The sequence below is a fragment of the Oryctolagus cuniculus genome, chromosome 18, assembly GCF_051225735.1.
Source record: "Oryctolagus cuniculus isolate XC-2025 breed Fujian yellow rabbit chromosome 18, ASM5122573v1, whole genome shotgun sequence".
Classification (NCBI taxonomy): Eukaryota; Metazoa; Chordata; class Mammalia; order Lagomorpha; family Leporidae; genus Oryctolagus; species Oryctolagus cuniculus.
Genome location: NC_142884.1, coordinates 50,541,229 through 50,565,623, shown reverse-complemented (window position 1 = coordinate 50,565,623; position 24,395 = coordinate 50,541,229). Strand labels below are relative to the sequence as shown.

The 24,395-nt window shown below is 43.0% G+C and overlaps 1 protein-coding gene across 4 annotated transcripts in view; it reads right to left on the bottom strand.

The window, feature by feature from the left end:
* The window catches only part of NUP93 (nucleoporin 93), a 122,226-nt gene that overhangs the window by 75,012 nt on the left and 22,819 nt on the right, over nucleotides 1–24,395 (bottom strand). For all 4 annotated transcript variants that reach the window (XM_089319750.1, XM_008257320.5, XM_089319752.1 and 1 more), the window contains one exon: nucleotides 12,745–12,862. In XM_089319750.1, coding sequence (XP_089175876.1) covers nucleotides 12,745–12,862 — 118 coding nt within the window. The remainder of the gene's footprint in view (nucleotides 1–12,744; nucleotides 12,863–24,395) is intronic.

Below are 24,395 nucleotides of genomic sequence, written 5' to 3'. Positions count from 1 at the left end.
AGGAATGTAAACTTTTATTCAACTGTGTTTCACTGCACTTAAGCAGGAAACACTTAAACAAGAAAGGGAAGGAAGGAAAAAAAGAGAGGAGGAGAGGGAGAGAAAAACAAAACTATTTAACATTGCACTACTCAAAGTACAGTCACAGAAGTACTAGTTCACAAATGGTTTCTTCCTAGTGTGCAGCAGGTAACTGTTAAGAAGAGAGAATAAATATTTAGAAATCTTCAATGCAATCTGAGTCTATTGAACCTAATTTTAAAAATTAGGGCTTATTACTTAATGTCTTTTATTTCATTTTTTAAAAAAAATATTTATTTATTTATTAGAAAAGCAGAGTTGGGGACGGGGTGAGAGATCTTCCATCTGCCGGTTTACTCCCCAAAAGGCTGTAATGACCTGGCCTGGGCCAAGCTGAACTTAGAAGCCTAGAACTCCATTATGGTCTCCCACACGGGTGTCAGGAGCCCAAGCACTAAGGCCATCGTACATTGCTTTCTGAGGCATATTAGCAGGGAGCTGGATTGGAAGTGGAGCAGGTGGGACGTGAACCGGTGCTCATTTGAGAAGACAGCATTGCAGGCTGCAGCCTAACCTGCTGAACCTCAATGTCAGCCCCTTTTTATTTTTATTTTATTTTTAATGTGTTTTATAAAAAGTGTTCCTTAGTCTGAGATGAATTTGGGGGGGAAAACTGGTTTGAGGAGCACTGATTCATTAAAAGCACCTTCTGAACGAGTGATATTCACTACCAGATTGCATCAACACTAAAATACCTGGGGCAGTTTTGTACCTCATCATAAGAATCTAATTGTACTGTGACAGAAGAATCCAGCAGGCCCTGCTTATTTAGGAGACTGGTCCTGCTGAGACAGATTGATATACACTGTATCAGTGCATATCAGAGACCCTTACAGAAAAAGAGAGAATACTCCCAGAGACTAGCACACCAGTGTATTTTGGTACCATGAGCATATCAAGCATATCATAACCTTCCATACGTGTTTCTACCTGTCCCTAAGATAGCAACACACTTTATTTTTTTTTTCAAAGGAAAAGGAAGAATAAATTCCCATACATCCTTTTGCTCATGACATTCAAAGAAATAAACCAAATCAGGCAATAATAATACAAATCAGCCAGCAAATCCACACTCCCATTTACAATCTGCTGACCCATTACTCCCCTTTGTTTTGTAAATTAAACAAATAACCTAGTCTGTAGACGTATTTTATAAGAATTCTTTCAGAACACGCCCAGCCCTGCTCAGCAGATTCTGCTGCAGTGCCTCCAGGCTCGCGTTTTCTGAAGAGCACCGGCAGGATTCTGCTGATGGCATCTCAGCCTCACAGCCACTCCAGCAAGAAGCAGGGACTGGCCCGTCTGTCCTCCAGGATAATTAAAGTGGCACGTGCACCGCTGCTGATTTTGTGATTGCTGCAGCCAGCGGCTGTCAGAATCGAGCCTGCAGACCAGGCTGGCTGTCAGCAACAGCAACCTGGGCTTCGGGAACGCATTCAACCACTCCATATTAGAAGTGCAACATGGAAGCTGAGCATTTCTGAAACAGGAAAAAATGCTTTAAAACAAAGCAATATACACTAAGTACACGTCTTGTTTGGTAGAGGATACTGCTCTCTCTACCACCTAGCTTCTTTGCCTGGTCCACATGAAACAAAAACACACAAAAAAGGTAAAATCAAATCTGTAGTATCTGAGCCTTTTTCTCGGTTTCTTCAGAGAATGCGGTTTTGCAGTGGAGGCGCTCCTAACTGGGACCCCAAAGTTTTGTAAATGAGGAAGCCACACTGCAACCACCACCAATCGAAGGAGTCACATCAGGCTTCAGGCCTGAAACGCTTTGGATCAAACATTCCAAAACTGAAATAAGAGTTCACAATGTGCTGTGGCTAGCAGATCAAATTGGTGCATCAGGTCAAGGCTGCCAACTGAGAACGCCAGACTGGTTCACTGTGATGCATTCAAAACCCAGTGAGGCTTTAACCACCACTGAATTCACATCCACTCCAGTATCAAACAGTTCAACAGATAAAAACAGGTGTCCATTTTTGGCTCCTAAAATCAGGTAATTGAAAGATGCCAGACTCAAGGTGACAATATACATTCCTTACTCTCAGAGTGCTGGGGCACCAACAGGCATCGGCAGGTGAAGAGACAGCGAAGGAGGGAGGGGATGATTCCACTCCAGTTCAAAGGCACCGGAGCCTGGCCAAGATTTGAAGTGCTCTGTTTAAATGTCAGATAAATATTTTAGCCATGGGCTTGCTCCAAATTACTCTTACAGAACCATTCCAACTTCCTTCTTCTTCAAGTTGGTAACTGATATTCTTCTGCTCACTACAGGATAGAAGAAAGCTCTGAGAAGACAAAAAGCCTGCCATTTCCTGCTTGCTCAGAATGCATTCAGCATCCAGTTACTTGCTTGTTCTGAAAGCCCTGCATTCAGGAGCGAGTGTGAATGGATAAATAAAAGGGCTGAAATCCTATATCCCTGGCTCATATAAAAGCAGTTTTTCACATTTTCCACAGACCCATTTTTATTCCAAAGTTACCATTTTTAATTCCATTCAGAGAATACTTAAATGTAATTGCATACTTTGTCACCATACCACAATGCCTACCTTTTCCCTTATCACAAACAGGCAGAAAAATTAAATAATTTCCATCCTCACCGCAGTAATAAACATCAGGCTACCTAATTATAAACATAAAACAAGATGGCACATAGCTTGCCTGTCTGCACAGGCACGATTTTCTTTTTTATAGGTTTACTGGTTTTTACCAGCTCTGAGATTTATTCTGGTTCAGGGTTTAATGACAAGATTTATTATATTTATAATATATTTATATTTATTATTATATACTTATAATATTAAGAGGTGGTGATGTGGACACTGCTGTGTTCACACAGGGGAGAAAGCCTGGCACAACTATGGTCCCTGAACCAGAATAGGGCATAGTGGGATGTGCATTCTCTACATGCAGCTCAGCCACTACACCTCAATCTTGGCCTAAAATGTACCTGGTGTTCCAGGGAAGGACTTCTCTTTGACTCATAGACTCTGAACCCAGTGATAATCAGAATCATTTGCTAGTGAGTCTATGAGCATTAACTATAGGTTGTGTTAAGTCCAGGAGAGGTAGCTGTTATAAGCTGGGAAAGGGCAAAATTCAAATATTCATTAAAGTCCTCTACAAGCTCACCAGGAAGATTACCATGAACTTTCCACTGACTCTCTTAAGAGCAAGAATATAATAAAGGCGATCAATAAACACAAAGGCTTAACTAAATCTTCATACTATTAGATAACTTTCACACTATTAGATTCCATAGAATAATCTCTTACATTTTTATGTTATGTGAAAACATTTAGAAAGCAAAGTCTTGTTCCTGTGGAGTCCACAGTCCATCAATTCAAAATTTATGATTATTCAATTTAGGCTAGAGCACCACTTTGTGCAGAAGAGCCTGCTACAAAGAGCAGAAACAAGATGGAAGACAGGTATGCTCTGCCCACTTAAGCCATTTCTCAGAATTATTATGCAAATAGATGCAAATCTTATGAATGAACCTCATTTCTTCCTGAGATTTACTAAAGCAGCTCAGTAAGACCTCTTCTTAATACAGAAATTTAGCAGTTTCCATTTCTAGGAAAAGATGAAAATTGTAACTGAATTTCTCTAACTGCACTTTCTTTGAACTGACGAAGTGAGGAAAATTTTACTGTACTTCTTTCTCAATATTAATAATTTGCCAGTGGGGTGGGCATTTGGCTCAGCAGTTAAGATGCTGCTTGGGATACCCTCATCCCATACTGCAGTGCCTAAGTTCTAGTTCTAACTCCACTTCCGATCCCAGCTTCCTGCCAATGAGCAACCTGGGAGCAGCAGATGACAGAACAAGTACTTGGGTCCCTGCCACCCACATGCAAAACTTGGATTCAGTTCTGGGATCCTGGTTTTGGTTTGGCCCAGCTCTATTATGTTGTGAGCATTTAGGGGAGTGAAATCAGTGGATGGAATATCTCTATCTTTCTGTCTCTCTACTGTTCTACCTTTCAAAATAAATAGATTTAAAAAAAATAATAACTTGCTAATAATATTACTGAGGAGTTATTAGCACATTAAAAATTGCAGGCAAGTCTGATCCTCTTTCCAAAAACTGCCATGGGATTTCTGTAACCCATTCCCAGCTAACTACTTGCCAGTATCACAAACACACAATTAGTGAGCAACACAATTACTATTCCTCTTCACTGTTATTTATATCTCCACTTATGTAGCAATATTTCAATTCTGAAGATAGAAAATCAAGATAAACTATGAAAACAACAATTTTAGGAGATAAGGGCATCGCTGACTCATTTTCATACTTATTAAAGACATTTAGTTTCTTCTCACTATTTAACATAAATTAAGGGGCCAATACTGTGGCACAGCAGCAGACAATGGGTATGTGTGACAGTTCAAGACCTGGCTGCTCCACTTGTGATCCAGTTCTCTGCTAATGCATATGGGAAGGCAGCAGAAGATGGCCCAATTCTTGGGCCCCTGCTACCCACATGGGAAAACTAGATGAATTTCCTGGCTCCTGGCTTTGGCCTGGAGCAGCCCCAGTTGTTATAGCTATTTGGCATTTGCGGAGTGAACCAGTGGATGGAAGATTCTCTCTGTGTCTCCCTTTTTCTGTCATTTTGCCTTTAAAATAAAATCTAAAAGGAGAGAGAGAGAAAAAGAAAGAGAAACGAAGAGTGATTTGAGCATATACTACATTTCCAAGGACAGAAAAAGGAAGGGGGCCAGCGCTGTGGTATAGTGAGTTAAGCCTCTGCCTGTGGCACCAGCATCCCATATGGATGCCAGTTTGAGTCCCAGCTGTTCCACTTCCAATCCAGCTCCCTACTAATGTGCCTGTGAAAGCAGTGGAAGATGAACCAAGTACTTGGACCCACGTGGGAGACCCAGAGGAAGCTCCTGGCTACTGGCTTTGGATCAATTCAGCTTCGGCTGTTGTGGCCATCTGTATAGTGAACCTTCGGATGGAAGACCTGTCTCTCCCTCTCTCTGTCTATAACTCTGTTTCTTAAATAAGTAAAAATAAGTTAAAATTTAAAAAAAAAGAAAAAGGCAATAACAAATATTTTAATACAGATACAGTGTGGTAAACAAAGTAAGTTTTTAACAATTATCACTGCACCATAATTAAGCCTCACATGTGATGGATCAGTTTTGCTGACTCTAATTTTTTAGGATTATTTTATCCCCTGTTGAAGACTTATTTTTCTCTTATACAGGACAGATTTCCATCTGGAGATTTAGGCAAATTATGAAGACCTTCAAAATAGTTTCTCTCTGGTAGAGAAGGGGATGAAATTTCACTTATCTAAGATTAGAATTGGCTGCTAAGTCAATTCCATCAACATAATCTACATTTCTATTTACTTTGTAAAGGAAACTCTTGTCTCTTCCTAAGCAGTAAATCTGACATACTATATTTGGAGGCTGTGGAGAAGTGATCCTAGAAGACTACAGAAGAGGTGACATCTATGGAAACCCTTAGAGCCTTAAACTGAAATTAGAGCTTGGATATTCCAGAGGTGCTACTCTAGGCTGTGGTGCGCAAAAGCCTAAAGACTAAGGCAAAGGACAACCTAGTTGGCTGATGCACAGAGTACACATATACAAGGCAACTCCTTTTACCTCAGCAAAGTGTCACAACTTAATTCAACCTACACTTACCTTAAAAACTACTTTAAAAAGCAGACTATCTGGGGCCAACATTGTAGCATAGTAGGTTAAGCCTCACCTCAGGCACAAGTATCCCATTTGGGCACCCATTCAAGTCCCAGCTGCTCCACTTTCAACTTCCTTGCTGATGACCTGGGAAAGCCCTGGAAGATGGACCAAGTGCTTGGGCCCCTGCACCGCTGTGGGAGACCCAGAGGAAGCTCTTAGCTCCTGGCTTCGGATTGGCCAAGCTCCAGCCACAGTGGCCGTTTGGGGAGTGAACCAGCGGATGGAAGATCTCTGTCTGTAACTCTGTAAATCTCTTAAAAAAAAAGGGGGGGGGGGGGAGGCAGACTATTTCTAGTTGAAAAATGTCTCTATAGAAATCTCTCGAATACACTACAGACTGTTAGCCTAGAAGAGAAAGTAACTACTATAGAAACCTAGAATCAGACATGGGGATTCAGTCTCACTTCCCAAAGACCTGAAAGTTTGTTGAGGACAAGGTCAGATAGTTGGTTGCAGCTTACATTCGCTGGAACATCTGGCAATAGATACTTTAGCCCTATATTCCATACTCTACAGGGCTATGAAAGGGAGTTGGATTTAAAGATGCTTCATTACTTACAGTCAGTTTTTAAAATATTTCTGGCACTACAAGGTGCAATAGATTGAAGTATATCTTCCAACAAAGGCATCTCTAAGTTCTAAAACCTAGTACTTGGCTTTTTAGCTTTTCTTTTCAATACTTCATTTTTTTTAAAAAAATTCTTTTATTTAGTTGAAAGGCAGAGTTACAGGGCGAGAGGGAGAGACAGGGAGAGAGTGAGATCTTCCATCTGCTGGTTCACTACCCAAGTGGCCAGGACCTAGCCAGGCCAAATCAAGAGTCTGAAACTCCATCTGGGTCTCCCACATGGGTGTAGGGGTCCAGGGAATTGGGCTATCTTCCATTGCTTCCCCAAGAGCCTTAGCAAGGAGCTGGATCAGAAGTGGAGCAGTTGAGATTCAAACTACTGCCCATATGGGATGCAGGCAGCTGCTTAACCCACTGAGCCACAAAGCCGACTCCACACCTGGTACTTGTAAGTGTGATCTTACTTGAAAATAGGGGGGCCAGTGCTGCAGTGTAAAGTCGCCACCTGCAATCAGTGCTGGCATCCCACATGGGCACTAGTTTGAATCCTGGCTGCTCCACTTCCGATCCAACTCTCTGCTATAGCCTGGGAAAGCAATAGAAGATGGCCCAGGTCCTTGGGCCCATGCACCCACGTGGGAGACCCGGAAGAAGCTCCTGGATCCTGGCTCCTGGCTTCAGATCAGCCCAGCTCTGGCAGTTGCAGCTATTTGGGGAGTGAACCAGTGGATGGAAGACTTCTTCCTTCCTCCCTCCCTCCTTGCCTCTGTCTCTCTCTGTAACTCTGCCTTTCAAATAAATAAATAAATCTTAAAAAAAAAAAAAGAAAGAAAGAAAGAAAGAAAAGAAATAGGGCCTTTACAAACTAATTAAGTGAAAGGATCTCCAAATGAGATCATCCTGAATTTAAGATGGGCCTTAAATCCATTATCTTTGTATGAAAAAGAACAGGCAGATTTGACATACACAAGGAAGAACCTGTGAACATGGAGGAACAGGTTGGAGTTATGCTGCCACAAGCCAAGAAATGCTAGAAGCCACCAAAAACTGGAAGAGGAAGGATTCTCCCCTAGAGCTGTGAAGAGAGTATGGTGCTGCCATAGTAGATTCCAGAACTATGAAAGAATAAATTTGTTTAGGCCACCAAATTTGCCGTAAGTTCCTGTAGCATCACTAAGAATACAATACAGTGACTTCAGCAATAACATTGCTTTGGTCTGATGCCATTTGGAAAAACTATAGCTTAATGCTGAGAAACTGCAGCTCCCATTTTTATGGCCTGCTCAGGCTATTTCTGCACAGCTTTCTTGAAAATACATGCAATCTAGTGAAAAAGCCCAGAATATAACTAAGCTATGTAAATGTGCTCTTTATTGTTACATAATACACTTCATCCATGGTACATTAGACCTGTTCAGATCACATTAAAACAGTGCTATCTGCCTCAGTCATTTTTCTCTCCAAAGTCAGAAGTGAGCAAGTATATCTCTGTGAGAAGACTTGTACTTCCAAGTACCACAAAGTCACTTAGAATAGATCAGTACAGTCATTTGAGCAGTCATTTGCCCTGTTAGGTTATTGCTCTTCATCTTTATTACACAAATTTGTAGGCCTTCTTTATGACCATTTCCAAAAAATAAAATCAATAAACATTAAAAAAATTTTACTAGTATCATCCATACATACATTTAAGTGGGTTTTTAAAATCTATTACTATTGCTGGGCACAGCAATTTTTTAAAAAGGCATTCTCAACGTATGCCAGCATCATTGATTATGACAAACAATAAACAGCAACAACAAAAATTCAAATTAACTTCAAGCTCCATTAGAAACAGAAGGAAATATAATCAATGTCTACCAAATGCAAGATGACAATCTATACATGGGAAAATGCCTTTGCAAGCTTAGAAGTAATGCAAACAATGGACAGTACAACATCCTGGACAATATCTATCAAACGATGCATCAGCAGTTCCTTTAATGAACAGTACTTTAAGGTTCTTATAAATTGACATAATAATTTCATGCTGACTGATACTTGGCACATGGTATTAGGGTACACACTTATCTCAAAAAAAAAGTGCAATGGTTGAAAAACAAAAGCTCATATACAAAAAGACCATCAGATTTATGGCATATGAATTCTATCTCCATAAAACTATTTAAATAAATGGGAAAAAAAGACCATCAGATAGTACATCTGGCTTTTCTACAAATAACTGAAAGAGTTCTTCTTGGATAACCAATATATTACAAAAAGAATAAAAATGAAGGCCACTCCATACTTTTTTTTTTTTGGACAGGTAAAGTTAGAGAGAGAGAGACAGAGAAAAAGGTCTTCCTTCCATTGGTTCAATACCCAAATGGCCGCTACGGCCGGTGCGCTGCGCTGATCCAAAGCTAGGAGCCAGGTGCTTCCCCATGGTCTCCAATGTGGTTGCAGGGCCCAAGCAATTGGGGTATCCTCCACTTCCTTCCCGGGCCACAGCAGAGAGCTGGACTGGAAGAGAAGCAACCAGGACAGAATCTGGCGCCCCAACTGGGTCTAGAACCCGGGGTGCCAGCACCACAGGCAGAGGATTAGCCAAGTGAGCCGCAGCACCGGCTCGATTTTATTTCTTTATTTGAAAGGCAGAGAGAGGCAGAGTTACAGACAGAGAGAAAGGTCTTCTATCCTCTGGTTCACTCCCCAAATGGCCGCAATGGCCAGGCCTGGGCCAATTCGAAGCCAGAAGTCAGGTGCTTCCTCTGGTCTCCCTCGTGTGTGCAGAGGCCCAAGCACTTGGGCCATCTTCCACCGCTTTCCCAGGCCATAAGCAGAGAGCTGGTTTGGAAGACGAGCAACCAGCACATGAACTGGCGCCCATATGGGATGCTGGCGCTGCAGGCACAGGCTTAGCCTACTGCACCACAGTGTCGCACCCCCCCCCCCTTTAAGATTTATTTATTTTACTATTTGAAAGGCTACATTACAGAGAAAGAGGAAGAGACAAATAGAATGATCTTCCATTCACTGGTTCATTTTCCTCAAATGGCCCTAACAAGACAGGGCTGGACCAGGCTTACTCAAGGAGCCTAGAGCTCTATCCAGGTCTCTTATGTGAGTAGCAGAGGTCCAAACACTTGGGCTATTGTCTGCTGCTTTCCCTAGCGCATTAGCAGGACGCTGGATTGGAAGTGGAGTGACCAAGACTCAAAATATGAGTCTTGGTCATATTTTGAGATGCCAGTGTCACAAGCAGTGGCTTAATCCAGCTGCTCCACTTTTTTTTTTTTTTTTTTGACAGGCAGAGTGGACAGTGAGAGAGAGAGTCAGAGAGAAAGGTCTTCCTTTTGTCGCTGGTTCACCCTCCAATGGCCGCCACGGCTGGTGCACTGCGGCCGGCGCACCGCGCTGATCCGATGGCAGGAGTCAGGTACTTATCCTGGTCTCCCATGGGGTGCAGGGCCCAAGCACTTGGGCCATCCTCCACTGCATTCCCTGGCCACAGCAGGGAGCTGGCCTGGAAGAGGGGCAACCGGGACAGAATCCAGCGCCCCAACCGGACTAGAACCCGGGGTGCTGGCGCTGCAAGGCGGAGGATTAGCCTAGTGAGCCGCGGTGCCAGCCATGCTCCACTTCCAATCCAGCTCTCTGCTAATGTGCCTGGGAGAGCAGTGGAAGACAGCCCAAGTGCTTTAGCCCCTATACCCACATGGAAGACCCAGAGGAAGCCCTGGACTCCTGGCTTTAGCATGGCCCAGCCTCAGACATTGTGACCATTTGGGGAGTGAACCAGAAGATGGAAGATCCCTTTCTGTCTATCCTCCTCTAACTCTGCCTTTCAAGTAAAATAAAAAATAAAAATTAAAAAAAAAACTTTAAAAACTTATCTTTGATGTAACTGGACATGCATTGCTAGAAAATTATCTAATAGGGGTATTCAAAGAAGGATGTTTTTGCATTAAATAGAATGTTAGAAGGAATGATCATTATGAATCAATACATTTATAAATGTTGATATCTCAAGGTAAAAAATGGAATATCACATCAGTGGAAATGCATGAAGTACATTAACTGATGTTGCTGAGTTCTCCAATCAGGAATTCTTGTAAAAATGCCAGAAAAAAATTACAAAGCCATTAAGTTTTTCAAATAAAGAACCTCTTTGGTATTTTCAACATTAAAAGCACACAAACTTTTAACCAGTGCCATTTGTTTTCACACTATTAGATTAAGCATGCTCCCAAAATATATGGTGATTATTTAAATTAGTGGAGCTCCATCTCATCCCTGTTTTAAGTATTTATTTATAAAGTATCAAGCACACAATGGAAGATGTGGCTGAAACTTAGCAAAAAAAAAAAAAAGTTAAGCATGCATGCGATTTTAAGATTACATGGATGGGGCTGGCACTGTGGTGTAGTGAGCTAAGCCTCCTCCTACAGCACCAGCATCTCATATGTAAGTGCTGGTTCATGTCCCAGCTGCTCCTCTTCCGATCCAACTCTCTGCTATGACCTAGGAAAGCAGCAGCAGATGGCCCAAGAGCTTGGACCCCTGCGTCTGCGTGGGAGACCCAGAAGTTCCTGGCTCCTGGCTTCAGATATGCCCAGCTTTGGCCACTGTAGCCATTTGGGAGTGAACCTGTGGATGGAAGACCTCTCTCTCTCTGTCCCTCCCTGTCTGTAACTCTGCCTCTCAAATAAATAAATAAAATTTAAAAAAAACGGGGGGGGGACCAGCACTATGGCATAGTGGGTAAGACCGCCGCCTGCAGTGCCCCAACTGCTCCATTTCTGATCAAGCGCTCTGCTATGGCCTGGGAAAGTAGCAGCAGATGGCCCAAGTGCTTGGGCCTCTGCACCCATGTGGGAGATCCAGAGGAAGCTCCTGGCTCCTGGCTCCTGGCTTCAGATCAGCCCAGTTCTTGGCCATTGCACCCATGTGGGGAGTGAACCAGCAGATGGAATCTCTTTCTCTCTCTGCCTCTGCTTCTCTATAGCTCTGCCTTTCAAATAAATGAATAAATCTTTAAAAAAAATTACATGGAAATGAAAATGCATCTATAGAGGTTGGCACTGTGGCATAGTGGGTAAAGTCGCTGCCTGCAGTGACAGCATCCCATATGGGTACTGGTTCGAGTCCTGGATGCTCCACTTCCAATCCAGCTCTCGCTATGGCCTGGGAAAGTAGTAGAAGATGGCCCAAGTCCTTGGGCCCCTGCACCTGTGTGGGAGACCTGGAAGAAACTCCTGGCTCCTGGTTTTGGACAAGTGCAACTCCCGCCGTTGTGGGCAACTAGGGAATGAACCAGTGAATGGAAGACCTCTCTCTCTCTCTCTCTCTTTCTCTCTGCCTCTCCTTCTCTCTGTGTGTAACTATGACTTTCAAATAAATAAATAAGTCTTTAAAAAAAAAAGAAAATGCATCTATAAGTTGATACACAAATATGATTTAGCAATATAGCTAAAAAAAGCTAGTATATTCCATACTTTTAAAACATATCAATGACAGAAAAAGCTATGAATATCTATAGTTATTTTCTTAATTGGAATAAATGAGTAGAAATGTAGCAAATTAGATGGCCTGAAACAGTTCCTGCGAAGGGTAATGGGGTAGCAAATAACAACACAATTATTGCCTGTTTTTACTAGGATTTGCCTCTACAAGATCTGCATCTTTCATTTGGAAGGTAAATCAATGATAAAAATGGTGCCCACCACTCTCCCTCCATTCTGACGCAAATGCAGTGTTCTAATTGCTCAAAACTAAATGGACCACAAGTTTTATCTTAACAATTTTATGTGAGCCTCTGATTAGATTAAAGTGGTTCTCAGTTGCTGGCAGCATGTTTGGTTAAATGAAGTGCTCTATTAGACCACTTTCTCACGCCACTAACACAGCCAAACACTTCCTGGAAATCACTGAGTAATTTTCAGTAACTGGAACGTAAAGCTTTCCCCAGATCTTTGCCAACCAACACAAGCAAGATATAGAAAAAAAATGTCGAAGATGAATAGCAAAATTATTTTTGACCTAGTAAAGAAAGCAAGAGAAACTTTACAACTAATGTCTCTGTGTCTTGGATTAAGCCCAAGGAAGGAAGAGAAACCAGTTCTTGTAATTACAATAATCTAAAATGGAATGCCTTCTTAAATACAACCATGCAAAGCACTCAAAATAACCTAATGTTCCCCTACTACACTTCCCAAGCTGAGTCTCCCACTCTCTTAATATCTGAGCAAGACGAAAATTCATGAGGAAAATGAAACTAACAAGGACAACTGGGATTCCTAAATCAGCTATCAATGAAGGGCCAGGGCCTTCGGCCTGGGCTCCTGCCCAGGCTTCCGCCTGTACCTGAAAGCCCCTACCTGAATGTCTGTGTCCTTCACAGGTTCAAGAGGCTCAAAAGTCGTGGCCGCACTCAGACTCTCCAATCGCTGGGAGATGTGAGATATGTCAAGTCCCCGAGACCCAAGAAGAACTGACCTATATGAGAAAGAAGAGCAGGGAGACAAAAGTGAGGGGAAAAAGCAGCATTAGGACATCTAATATGCTGGTCAGTATTTTTTATTCAAAACTTTCTATTTGCTGTCCACTTTTATATGGGAACAAATATGGCACTGCATTTGGTAGTAGGAGAAATCCGAGTTCTTATCATGCCTTTACTAGAGTGGGGGCCTTGTCTAGGATAAAATGGTAATGATATCACAGGCTAGACTGACGCAAACACTTCCAAGAAAGCTATGAGGCAGATGCTATCATTCATCCCCATATCACAGACAGGGGAATGACAGCACCAAAAAGTGTCACTCAGGTCAACTAGTTATAGGTCAAAAACTCTTAACCATGCTATGCTTAAAGTTTCTGTAAAGACAGATACAGTAAACCACAACATTTTAGAAGTTTCAGGAATAACTCAGTCCAAACTTCATTCATTTATCCAGGAAACTGAAGGTCCAGGGTGAACACTGATTTACAAGGGCAATGAAACCAGAATTCAAGGTCAGTTCTCCATAATCTCTCTTCAAAGCCAAATGTCATGCCCAATACATGTTCAAGAACCTTCTCTGCTACTCACTCCAGTAATATAAAAGGCTGTTATCTGGCTGATAAATGTTTTTGAAGAAAAATGGGAATAAGTTTATTACCTCTCGTCTGGGGCAACAGAACATTGGCAGAGAAAAAAATAGATTTTTATTAATACCCAGAACATTCTCTCTAAGAAAAAACCTGGGAGAATTAGATTATCTTTTTAGATTGTTGGTTTTTTTTAATCGTGATTTAGTATCAAAAAATTCCACTGACAGTGTATGTTCACACTGCCTGGCTTAGAAGAAACTAGAGCATTAGGCAGCACATGTAACTCCAATACCCGTGGGTGTATTTTCAATCCTGAACAGACTTACAGAAGAGAAAGGATTTCCTGTATTCTATTCTAATAAATACAACAGCAGTAAGGAGTGTTCACCCAGAGGGTTTCTCCCTCCCATAGATATTTGTCTCCTTCAGGTCAACTATGATGCCAGCCTTGGGGTTACTATAACAGATAGAGACAGACCATCTTGCATCTCTTTTCTATCAACCATTAACAGCAGGGGCCAGCACTGTGGCGTTAGCGGGTAAAGCCGCCACCTGCAGTGGGGGCATCCCATATGGAAGCCGGTTCGAGACCCAGCTGCTCCACTTCCAATCCAGCTCCCTGCTATGGCCTGGGAATGCAGAAGAAGATGGCCCAAGTCCTTTGGCCCCTGCACCTGCGTGGGAGACCCGGAAGAAGCTCCTGGCTCCTGGCTTTGGATCGGTGCAGCTCCAGCCATTGTGGCCATCTAGGGAGTGAACCAGCGGATGGAAGACCTCGCTCTCTCTCTCACTCTCTTTCTCTGCCTCTCCTTCTCTCTCTGTGTGTAATTCTTTCAAGTAAATAAATACATCTTTAAAAAAAAAAAAACACACACACTAACAGCAAACTGTCTAACACAATGGGTTTCAATCCTGGCTGCACATTAGAATCACCAATGCAGCTTTCTTCTCAATAATTCTGATTAGTCTCAAGTAAAGCCTGGGGCATGGGTGACAGTATAGTGCCCTCCCTCCTTCTCTCACAACAGCTAACACATTAATGAACACACTATGAAACTCACCATTTAATGTGCATGGTTCAGTGATTTTTGTGTATTCACAGAGGTGTAAAACTACCACCACAATCAATTTTAGGATATTTTCATCTGCCCAGAAAGAAACCCTTGGCCATGAGTAGTGATTCCCCATTTCATCTTGCCCCACCCCCCCACAACCTAGCAACCACTAATCTACTGTCTGTACATTAGCCTATTTTAGATATTGCATATAAATGGAATCACACGATATACAGTGTTTTGTGACCGGTTTCTTTCATTTAGCATAATGCTTTCAAGTTCATCCATGTCTGACGATGTATTAATACTTCACTCCTTCTTATTGACAATAGTATTCCACTATATGGACAAAGCACATTTTATTTATCCATTCACCAGTTCATGAACTTTTGGGCTGTTTCAACTTTCTGGCTATTATATTTTCATCTCTTGAGTATATACGTAAGAGCAGAACTGCTGGATCATATGGTAACTCTACATTAAATATTTGAGAAACTGCTGTCTGTTTTCAAAAGCAGCTATACCCTTTAACATTCCCACCATTCCTAGCAAAGTACAAGGACTCCCCATTTTTTCCATGTCCTTGGCAATACTTGTTATCTTTTTAATTATAGCTATATTAGTGGAGCTCCTCTTTTTACATTATTGCAGAAGAAAATTTCAAATGCAAAGTTAAAATGGGCCTCCTTTGGAAGAAGCTCCTGGCTCCTGGCTTCAGATTGGCGCAGTTCCAGCCATTGCGGCCAATTGGGGAGTGAACCAGCGGATGGAAGACCTCTCTCTCTCTCTCCTTCTCTCCCCCTCTCTCTGCCTCTCCTCTCTCTGTGTAACTCTGACTTTCAAATAAATAAATAAATCTTTTTTAAAAAAATGGGTCTCCTTGTACCCATCAACCAGCTTCAGCAATTCCAATGTCATACCCTGCTTCATCTACACCCCTACCTATTTTCTTGTATCACCCATAGTGTTTTATTTTAAAGATTCATTTATTTGAAAGGCAGAACAACAGACAAGGAGGGACACACAGCTCCTCTGGTTCACACCCCAAATGGCCACAACAGCCAAGGATGAGCCAGGCCAAAGCCAGGAGACTGGACTTCCATCCAGGCCTCCATGTGGATGGCAGGAGGCAAAGGATTTGGGTCATCTTCCGCTGCTTTTTAGGCGCATTATCAGGGAGCTGGATCAGAAGCACAGCAGCTAGGACTCGAACCAGCGCTCGGATATGGGATGCCAGTGGTGCAGGCAGCAGTTTAATCCATGGCACCATAATGCCGGATCCCAACCCAGATTATTTAAAACATATCCAAGATATTCTAGGGCTGGTGCTGTGGCACAGCAGGTTAAGTCTCAGTCTGCAGTGCCAGGTCTGCAGCACTGGCATCCCTTATGGACATCGGTTCAAGTCCCAGTTGCTCTGCTTCCAATTCAGCTCCCTACTAATGTGCCTGGGAAAGCAGTGGAAGATGGGCCAAGTATATGGGCCACTATACTACCGTGGGAGACTCAGATGAAGTTCCTGGCTCCTGGCTTTGGCCTGGCCCAGCCCTGGCATTGTAGCCATCTGGGAAGTGAACTAATGGATGGAAGGATGTTTCTCCTTCTCTCTCTGTGACTCTGCCTTTCAAAAAAAATAAAAATAAATAAGCCTCTTTAAAAAAAAAAGAGAGAGATTCCCAACTATTTCATAATTTTAAAATTTGTGTTTGAATGGGATCCAAATAACGTCTTTACTTGTGAACAACTGATATGCCTCATAAAGCTGTTTTAGTCCATAGGTTGCCCCTCTATCTTACTTTTTTTTCTTATCATTTTTTGTAAAGATTCTGGTTTGTCTTATAGAGCAGTGTTACTCAAACTTTAAATGTGCCTATGAATCACCCCCAGAAGCTTGTTAAAATGCAGATTCTGACTCACTTGTCTGGGATGGAGCCTGAGATTCCCCATTTCTGAAAAGCTCAGCTGCTGCTGCTGCTGCTGCTGTTAATCCACAGACCACACTCAAAGTAGCAAGGATGAAACTTTCCACAGAACAGGTCCTATTGACTGAATGCCTATGATGTCATTTAACACATTCATGTATCCTGTGTTTTTTCTGTAAATCAAAAGTAAACTGGGCCGGCGCCGCGGCTCACTAGGCTAATCCTCCGCCTAGCGGCGCCGGCACACCGGGTTCTAGTCCCGGTTGGGGCGCTGGATTCTGTCCCGGTTGCCTCTCTTCCAGGCCAGCTCTCTGCTGTGGCCCGGGAGTGCAGTGGAGGATGGCCCAGGTGCTTGGGCCCTGCACCCCATGGGAGACCAGGAAAAGCACCTGGCTCCTGGCTCCTGCCATCGGATCAGCGCGGTGCGCTGGCCGCAGCGCGCCGGCCGTGGCGGCCATTGGAGGGTGAACCAACGGCAAAAGGAAGACCTTTCTCTCTGTCTCTCTCTCTCTCACTGTCCACTCTGCCTGTCAAAAAAAAAAAAAAAAAAAAAAAAAAAAAGTAAACTCTAACAACGCCCCATGACAGCAGAGTACCTAATCACCCCATGTCAACAGGAAGTAGCTCTAAAGACAGATCATAGTCCCTCTACCCTTCTTGGACTTTTGGGGCTAATGTAATCCCATACAACTCTTGTTTTATAAAAAACAAAAGGGGGGAATGTTAGTAAAACAGTGGAGTCTTATCTATGGCACGATCTACACCCGACACCATCCTAGGCTCTAGCCCCTGCAGCCATTGCTGGAAGCCAGGTGACCCCATGGCCCAACCACTGGTGTCAGCCCCACCCCCATCCTAATGATTCTCTGCTCCTACTTCCCTGCCCGCCCCCAACCCCAGCAAAGTTTTACGAGGGCATGTTCCTGAATATGTGGCTCTCTTTCTCTCTATCTCTTGATATCTCTCTCTCTCTCTCTCTCTCTTATGCTCTCCTTCTCCCTCTTTTCCTTCTTTGCCCCTTCCCTCCGGTCTGTTGGGTTTCCCCCGACAAACCCTTTCCCTTAAAAAAAAAAAATTAAACTTTAGGGGCTGGCACTATGATGTAGTGGGTTAGGCCACTACTTGTGCTACCAGCATCCCATATGGGTGCTGGAGTCCCAGTTGCTCCACTACAGATCCAGCTCCCTGCTGATGCACCTGAGAAAGCAACAGAAAATGGCCCAAGTACTCAGGCCCCTGCCAGTATTCCCTCCCAGATGGAGACCTGGATTCGGCATGGCATAGCCCTGGTTGTTGCAGCCATATGGATAGTGAACCAGCAGACAGAAGATCTCTCTTTCTCTCTGCCTTTCAAATAAATAAAATAACTTTTTTTAAATAAATACTAAATATCTGATTAATGTTAGCCTACTTCATGCTTTCAGCAAGAAAGAATTCTATTTGGAATGCCTGTAGACATTAACAGTCACTGCACAGACCTATGTTAATTCCTTAGAGGTTGCAAAATGGTAGCATTCCATCTTTATCAGCTAGAATACTTCCATTCAGAGAAACTCCTTTCATCAGCTACATGACGACCTTGAATAATAAGATGATTTGTCGCCAGTGCTGTGGCGTAGTGGGTAAAGCCAATGTCTGCAGTGCCGGCATCCCATATGGGCGATGGTTCAGCCCCAGCTGTTCCTCTTCCGATCCAGCTCTCTTCTATGACCTAGAAAAGCAGTGGAAGATGGCCCAAGTCCTTGGGCCCCTGCACCCGCATGGGAGACCAGGAGGAGGCTCCTGGCTCCTGGCTTTGGATCAGCGCAGCTCCGGCAGTTGCAGCCATCTGGGGCATGAACCAGCGGATGGAAGACCTCTCCCTCTCTCTCTCTCTCTCTCTCTCTCTCTCTCTCTCTGCCTAATAATAAATAAATAAATATTTTTTAAAAATATGGTTCTCTAATATCCTCCAAAGGTGATGCTATAAACTCATGCATTGAAACCCATGTTTCAATCTACTGTAGTTATTATCCTTATTGATGCTCCAATCATCTCATCTGTTGCCAGCAGAACCTTCTGAGTTTGAGTTCTTCTGACCATGAGTCAACTAGACCTTAATAACTGCTTTGCTGTTTGTTATGAAGATAGTTCATGCTCATCTTACACATTCCCCTCGCTTACTCCGTTTCCTGATTAATGCCAGCACCATCCCTGCATGGTGTGCCACATCTCCTTGTTTCTAGGGAATCTGTGAGTAAAAATTTCTTCTTTCATAATAGTCACTTCTTCGTCTGCATGCCTTACTATGTATGATTAAAACAAATCAGATAATTTAGTAACCCCACCTCTCAACTGCAGCTTTGCTTTCTGTGGTTTCAATTATCCAATGGTCAACTTAGGTCCAAAAATATTACATAGAAAATTCCAGAAAAAAATCAATTTTTTTTCTGTTTTAAAGGTGGGGGGGGGGGGCTTCCATCCACTGGTTCACTCCCCAAATGGCCACAATGGCCAGAGTTGTGCCAATCCAAAGTCATGAACCAGGAGCAGCTTCCTGGTCTCCCACATGGGTGCAAGGACCCAAGGACTTGGGTCATCCTCCACTGCTTTCCCAGGCCAGAGCAGAGAGCTGGATCAGAAGTAGAGCAGCCAGGACTCAAACTGGCACCCATATGGGATGCCAGTATTGCAGGGGTCAGTTTTACCCAGAGTGCTGGCCCCATAACTTATAAATCTTAAATAACTTGTATTATAGTACACTGCTATAAGCATTCTATTTTATTATTAGTTATTGTTGTTAACCTTTCATTGTGCCTAATTTATAAATTAAACTTCACCACAGGTATATATGTATAGAAAAAAGCATGGTATATATAGAGTTTGGTACTAGCTGTAGTTTCACATATCTATTGGGGGTCTTGGAATATACTCCCTATGAATAAGTAGGGGCACTACATATTTTCCTTTTTTTATCAGCAAATATGTAAGTAGATATCAATATTTTAAAAGGTGGGTTTCTTTTTGTTTTGGTTTTTTGTTTGTTTTATGAAAAGCAGAGTGACAGAGAACTCTTGCAGCTCATGGTTTACTCCCCAAATGCCCACAACAGCTGGAGCTGGGTGAGGTCAAAGCGAGGAGCCAGGAACTCCCTCTAGGTTTCCCATGTGGGTTGCAGGGACCCAAGAACCTGAGTTATAATCTGCTACCCCCCAGGTGCACATTACCAGGAAGTTGGACTAGAAGCAGGACTTGAACCCAGGTACTCTGAGAAGGATGCACCTGTCCCAAGTGATGGCTTTACTGCTGAGCCACAACACCCAACTCCCCACCCAGCCTTTTAAAAACAGCTTTATTGAGATGTAATTTGCATGCTATATAATTCACCCTTTTAAAGGATATAATTTTTAGTATAGTCACAGAGTGGTACAACATTACTACTATCAATTTCAGAAATTTTTCCTCATCCCAACAAGAAAGTCCCTACCCATCAGCAGTCACATCCTGTGTCCCTCCATTCACTCATCCCCAGCCCTTAGCAACTCTATTAGATCTGCCTACTGCAGACAATGCACATAAAAAGAAACATACAATATGTAACCTTTTGTGTCTAGCTTCTTTCATTTAGTGTACTGTTAGGCATGGATGAGTACTTCATTCCTTTTATTGCCTCTGCATGGCTATGCCACATTTTATGTACCCATTCATCAGTTTATAGATTATTCGGGTTGTTTCCACTTTTCAGCTATTACAAGAAATACCTCCATAAATATTCATGTACAAGTTTTCGTATGGACAAATGTTTTATCTCTTGGGTAAATATCTAGGAAATGAAACTGTTGGATCATATGGTAACTATGTTTAATCTTCTAAAGAACTGTTGGACTGTTTTCCAAAGTGGCTGAACCACTTCAAATTCCTTCCAACGGTGTAAAAGGATTTTGATTTTTTCAATCTTGACAATATTTTCATAGCTATCCTAGTAGGTATGAAATGGAACCTTATGTTTTTGACTTGTATTCCTCTGAAAGCTAATGATGTTGAGTACATTCTCATTTGCTCATAAAGATTTTTTGCTCAATTTTTCATCAGGTTATTTACCTTATTGAGTCCTAAGAATTTTTTTTAGGTATTCTGAATACAAGTCTCTTAGCAGATATATAATTTACAAATATTTTCCCTATATGTAAGTTGTTTTTTATTTTCATTTTTATTTTTAATTTAAACGCAGAGAGAGAGACAGAGAGAGAGCAGAAACAGAGAGGGATCTTCCATCCACTGGTTCACTCCCCAAATGTCTACAACAGCCAGGGTTGAGCAGGGAACACAATCCAGGTCTCTGATTTGGATGGCAGGGACCCAACTACTTGAGTTCACATCAGCAGGAGTCAGGACTTACAAGCAGGAATTCTGATTTGGCATGCAGGCATCCCCAACTGCATCTTAACTGCCTGCCAAACACTTGCCCCTCTTTTTTTTTTTTTTTTTTTTTTTTTTTTTGACAGGCAGAGTGGACAGTGAGAGAGACAGAGAGAAAGGTCTTCCTTTGCTGTTGGTTCACCCTCCAATGGCCGCCGCCATTGAAGACAGGAGCCAGGTGCTTCTCCTGGTCTCCCACGCAGGTGCAGGGCCCAAGTACTTGGGCCATCCTCCACTGCACTCCCTGGCCACAGCAGAGAGCTGGCCTGGAAGAGGGGCAAACGGGACAGAATCTGGCGCCACGACCAGGACTAGAACCCGATGTGCCGGCGCCACAGGCGGAGGATTAGCCTAGTGAGACGCAGAGCAGGCCCCCTCATTTCTTGATAGTGTTCTTTAAACCACAAAAGTTTTTCATCTTGATGCAGTTCAAATGACCTATTTTGGATTCTCTCACTAGTGCTTTGGGTGTCACATCTAAGAAAATTCTAGCAAACCTAAGACCAAGAAGATTCATGCCTATATTTTCTTCAGAGCTTTATATTTTCTCTCTTACATTTAGGCTTATATCTCATTTGGAGATAAATTTTGCTTATGGTTTAAGGTAGGTATCCAACTTCATTCTTTTGTATGTTGGCATTTAGTTGTCCCAATGTCTTCTGTTGAAAAGACTATTCTTGGGGCCGGCGCCATGGCGTAGCGGGTAAAGCCGCCGCCTGCAGTGGCTGGCAGCCCAAATGGGTGCCGATTCGAGTCCCACCTGCTCCACTTCCAATCCAGTTCTGCTATGGCCTGGGAAAGCAGCAGAAGATGGCCCAAGTCCTTGGGCCCCTGCACCTATGTGGGAGACCCAGAAGAAGCCCCTGGCTCCTGGCTTTGGATTGGCTCAGCTCCAGCTGTTGCAGCCCATTGGGGAGTGAACCAGAGGGTGGAAGACCTCTTTATCTCTCTCTCTTCTCTCTCTCTCTCTCTCTGCCTCTGCCTCTCCTTCTCTCTCTGTGTAACTCTGACTTTCAAATAAATCTTTAAAAAAAAAAAAGAAAAGAAAAGATTACTCATGGGGCTGGCACTGTGGCATAGCAGGTAAAGCTGCTGCCTGCAGTGCCAGCTTCCCATATGAGCCCCAGTTTGATTTCTGGCTGCTCCACTTTGATCCAGCTCTCTGCTATGGCCTGGGAAACCAGCGGAGGATGGCCCAAGTTCTTGGGCCCCTGCACCTGCATGGGAGACCCGGAAGAAGCTCCTGGCTCCAGATCAACTCAGCTTCAGCAATGGCGGCCATTTGGGGAGTGAATCAGCAGATGGAAGACCTCTCTCTCTCTACCTCTGCCTCTCTGTAACTCTGCCTTTCAAATAAATAAACCAGCCATTTGGGGAGTGAATCAGCAGATGGAAGACCTCTCTCTCTCTACCTCTGCCTCTCTGTAACTCTGCCTTTCAAATAAATAAACCTTTAATAAATAAATAAATAAAGTAAAAAAGACAAAACTACTCTTTCCTCATGGAATGATCTTAGCACCCTGTTTGGAAATCAATTATAAACATAATTCTATTTCATCCATCTATACATCTACTCTTAAGCCAGTATCCCACCATCTTGCTTGCTGTAGATTTATGGTAAGTTTTAAAATTGGAAGTGTGTATTTTCCAATTTTATTCACTTTTTAAAGATTGTTTTAGCTATTCTAGGTGCCCTGAATTTCCACATGGATTTTAAGCCTGCAAAATAGGCCAGTTGGGATTTTGACAGAGAGTATATTGAGTCTGTAGATCAATTTGGGGAGTATCATCATCCTAATATCGCGTCTTTGGATCTATGAACATGGGATGTCTTTCATCTACCTTAATATTATACTCTTCCTCCACCTTGCATCTCTTTATGATAGCATATACTCTCATTCCTTTGTACTACTGAAAAGCATTCCCTTATACAGACATACCACATTTATTCAACCAGTCCCTTACTAATGGATATTTGCTGTTTCCTATTTTTGCTATTACAATAATGCTGCAATGAATATCCTTAAACAGTCTTTTCACATTTTTGCTGGTACATCTTTGAAATAGATCCCTAAAAATGACACTGCTATGATTGCTAGTTTGCTAGCTATTCTCAAATTCTGTCCACCAGTGATATCTGAGAAAGTTATCTACTGCCCAGGTGATTTTAATGTGTGCTAGTATCAGGAATTTCAAAATTTTCAAATCAGCTATTAAAGTCACCGTAAGAGCAAGGCCAACCAAGTGGGTGGTACCTGAAAGAACTGTACAATGCACTGCTACACTCTGCACATATAGAAACTCTGATAGGGGAGGGGGAGGGAGCAATGATGAAGGAGAGAGGGAATCTCAGGCAGGGATTACATAAATAAAAGCTGTACCAGAACTTCCAGTTTCCAGGGATGGGAAAATTTGAAAGTTCTCTGCCAACTTCCATAAGCCAGGCAGCTCCCACCTCAAGCTGAAAGCCAAATAGGCTGGACTCAAAAACTCTAGTCCCAGGACAGTAGGGGCACAAAGGCTGTTCCCAGTATATATGGGGAGTAAAAAAAGTTAGGAGGCCTGGATTCAAATATCACCTGTCATTTACAGGCTGAAATATCTCAGAGACATTCCTTTCTCAAGTTTCAGTTTTCTCAAGATTCTGTAAATACAGAGAATAATCCTTGTCTCTTTCAACTCTCAGGCTTTGGAGACCAGTCAAGAGAATGCGTATGGTAATCTTTTCAGAACTGAAAGGTACCATGCAAGTGTAGGGGGTTCTTACTAACCAAGCTGGATTTGAATTCTAGCTTGACCACTTACTATATGATCATCTTCAATCATAAAATGGAGGCCGGCGCTGCGGCTCACTAGGCTAATCCTCCACCTTGAGGCGCCGGCACACTGGGTTCTAGTCCCGGTCAGGGCGCCGGATTCTGTCCTGGTTGCCCCTCTTCCAGGCCAGCTCTCTGCTGTGGCCCGGGAAGACAGTGGAGGATGGCCCAAGTGCTTGGGCCCTGCACCCCATGGGAGACCAGGATAAGTACCTGGCTCCTGCCATCGGATCAGTGCGGTGTGCTGGCCGCAGCGCGCCGGCCGCGGCGGCCATTGGAGGGTGAACCAACGGCAAAGGAAGACCTTTCTCTCTGTCTCTCTCACTGTCCACTCTGCCTGTCAAAAAAAGGAAAAAAAAAGGAGACAATGCTTATCAAAGGATTATTTTTAAAATTGTGTAATGCATGTTAAATGCATGGTATAGTGTCTCATCAATATTAAGTTCTTAAAAGATAGCTTAGAGGATGTACATTTAGCCTAATGATTAAGACATTTACATCTCACATTGGTGCCAGGGTTCAATGCCTGACTCTGGCTTCCGACTCCAGCTTTCTGCCAATGCAGACCTTGGGAAGCAGTGGTGATGGCTCAAATAATTGGATTCCTGCCACCCACATGGGAGACCTGGCTTCTGCTGGGGTAGTTACAGGTATTTGGGGAGTGAATCAGGGGACTGGGAATACTCTTACTCACTCTGTTTCTCTCGGGGCGGGGGGGAGGAAACGACTCAGTAGTATTATCATAAAT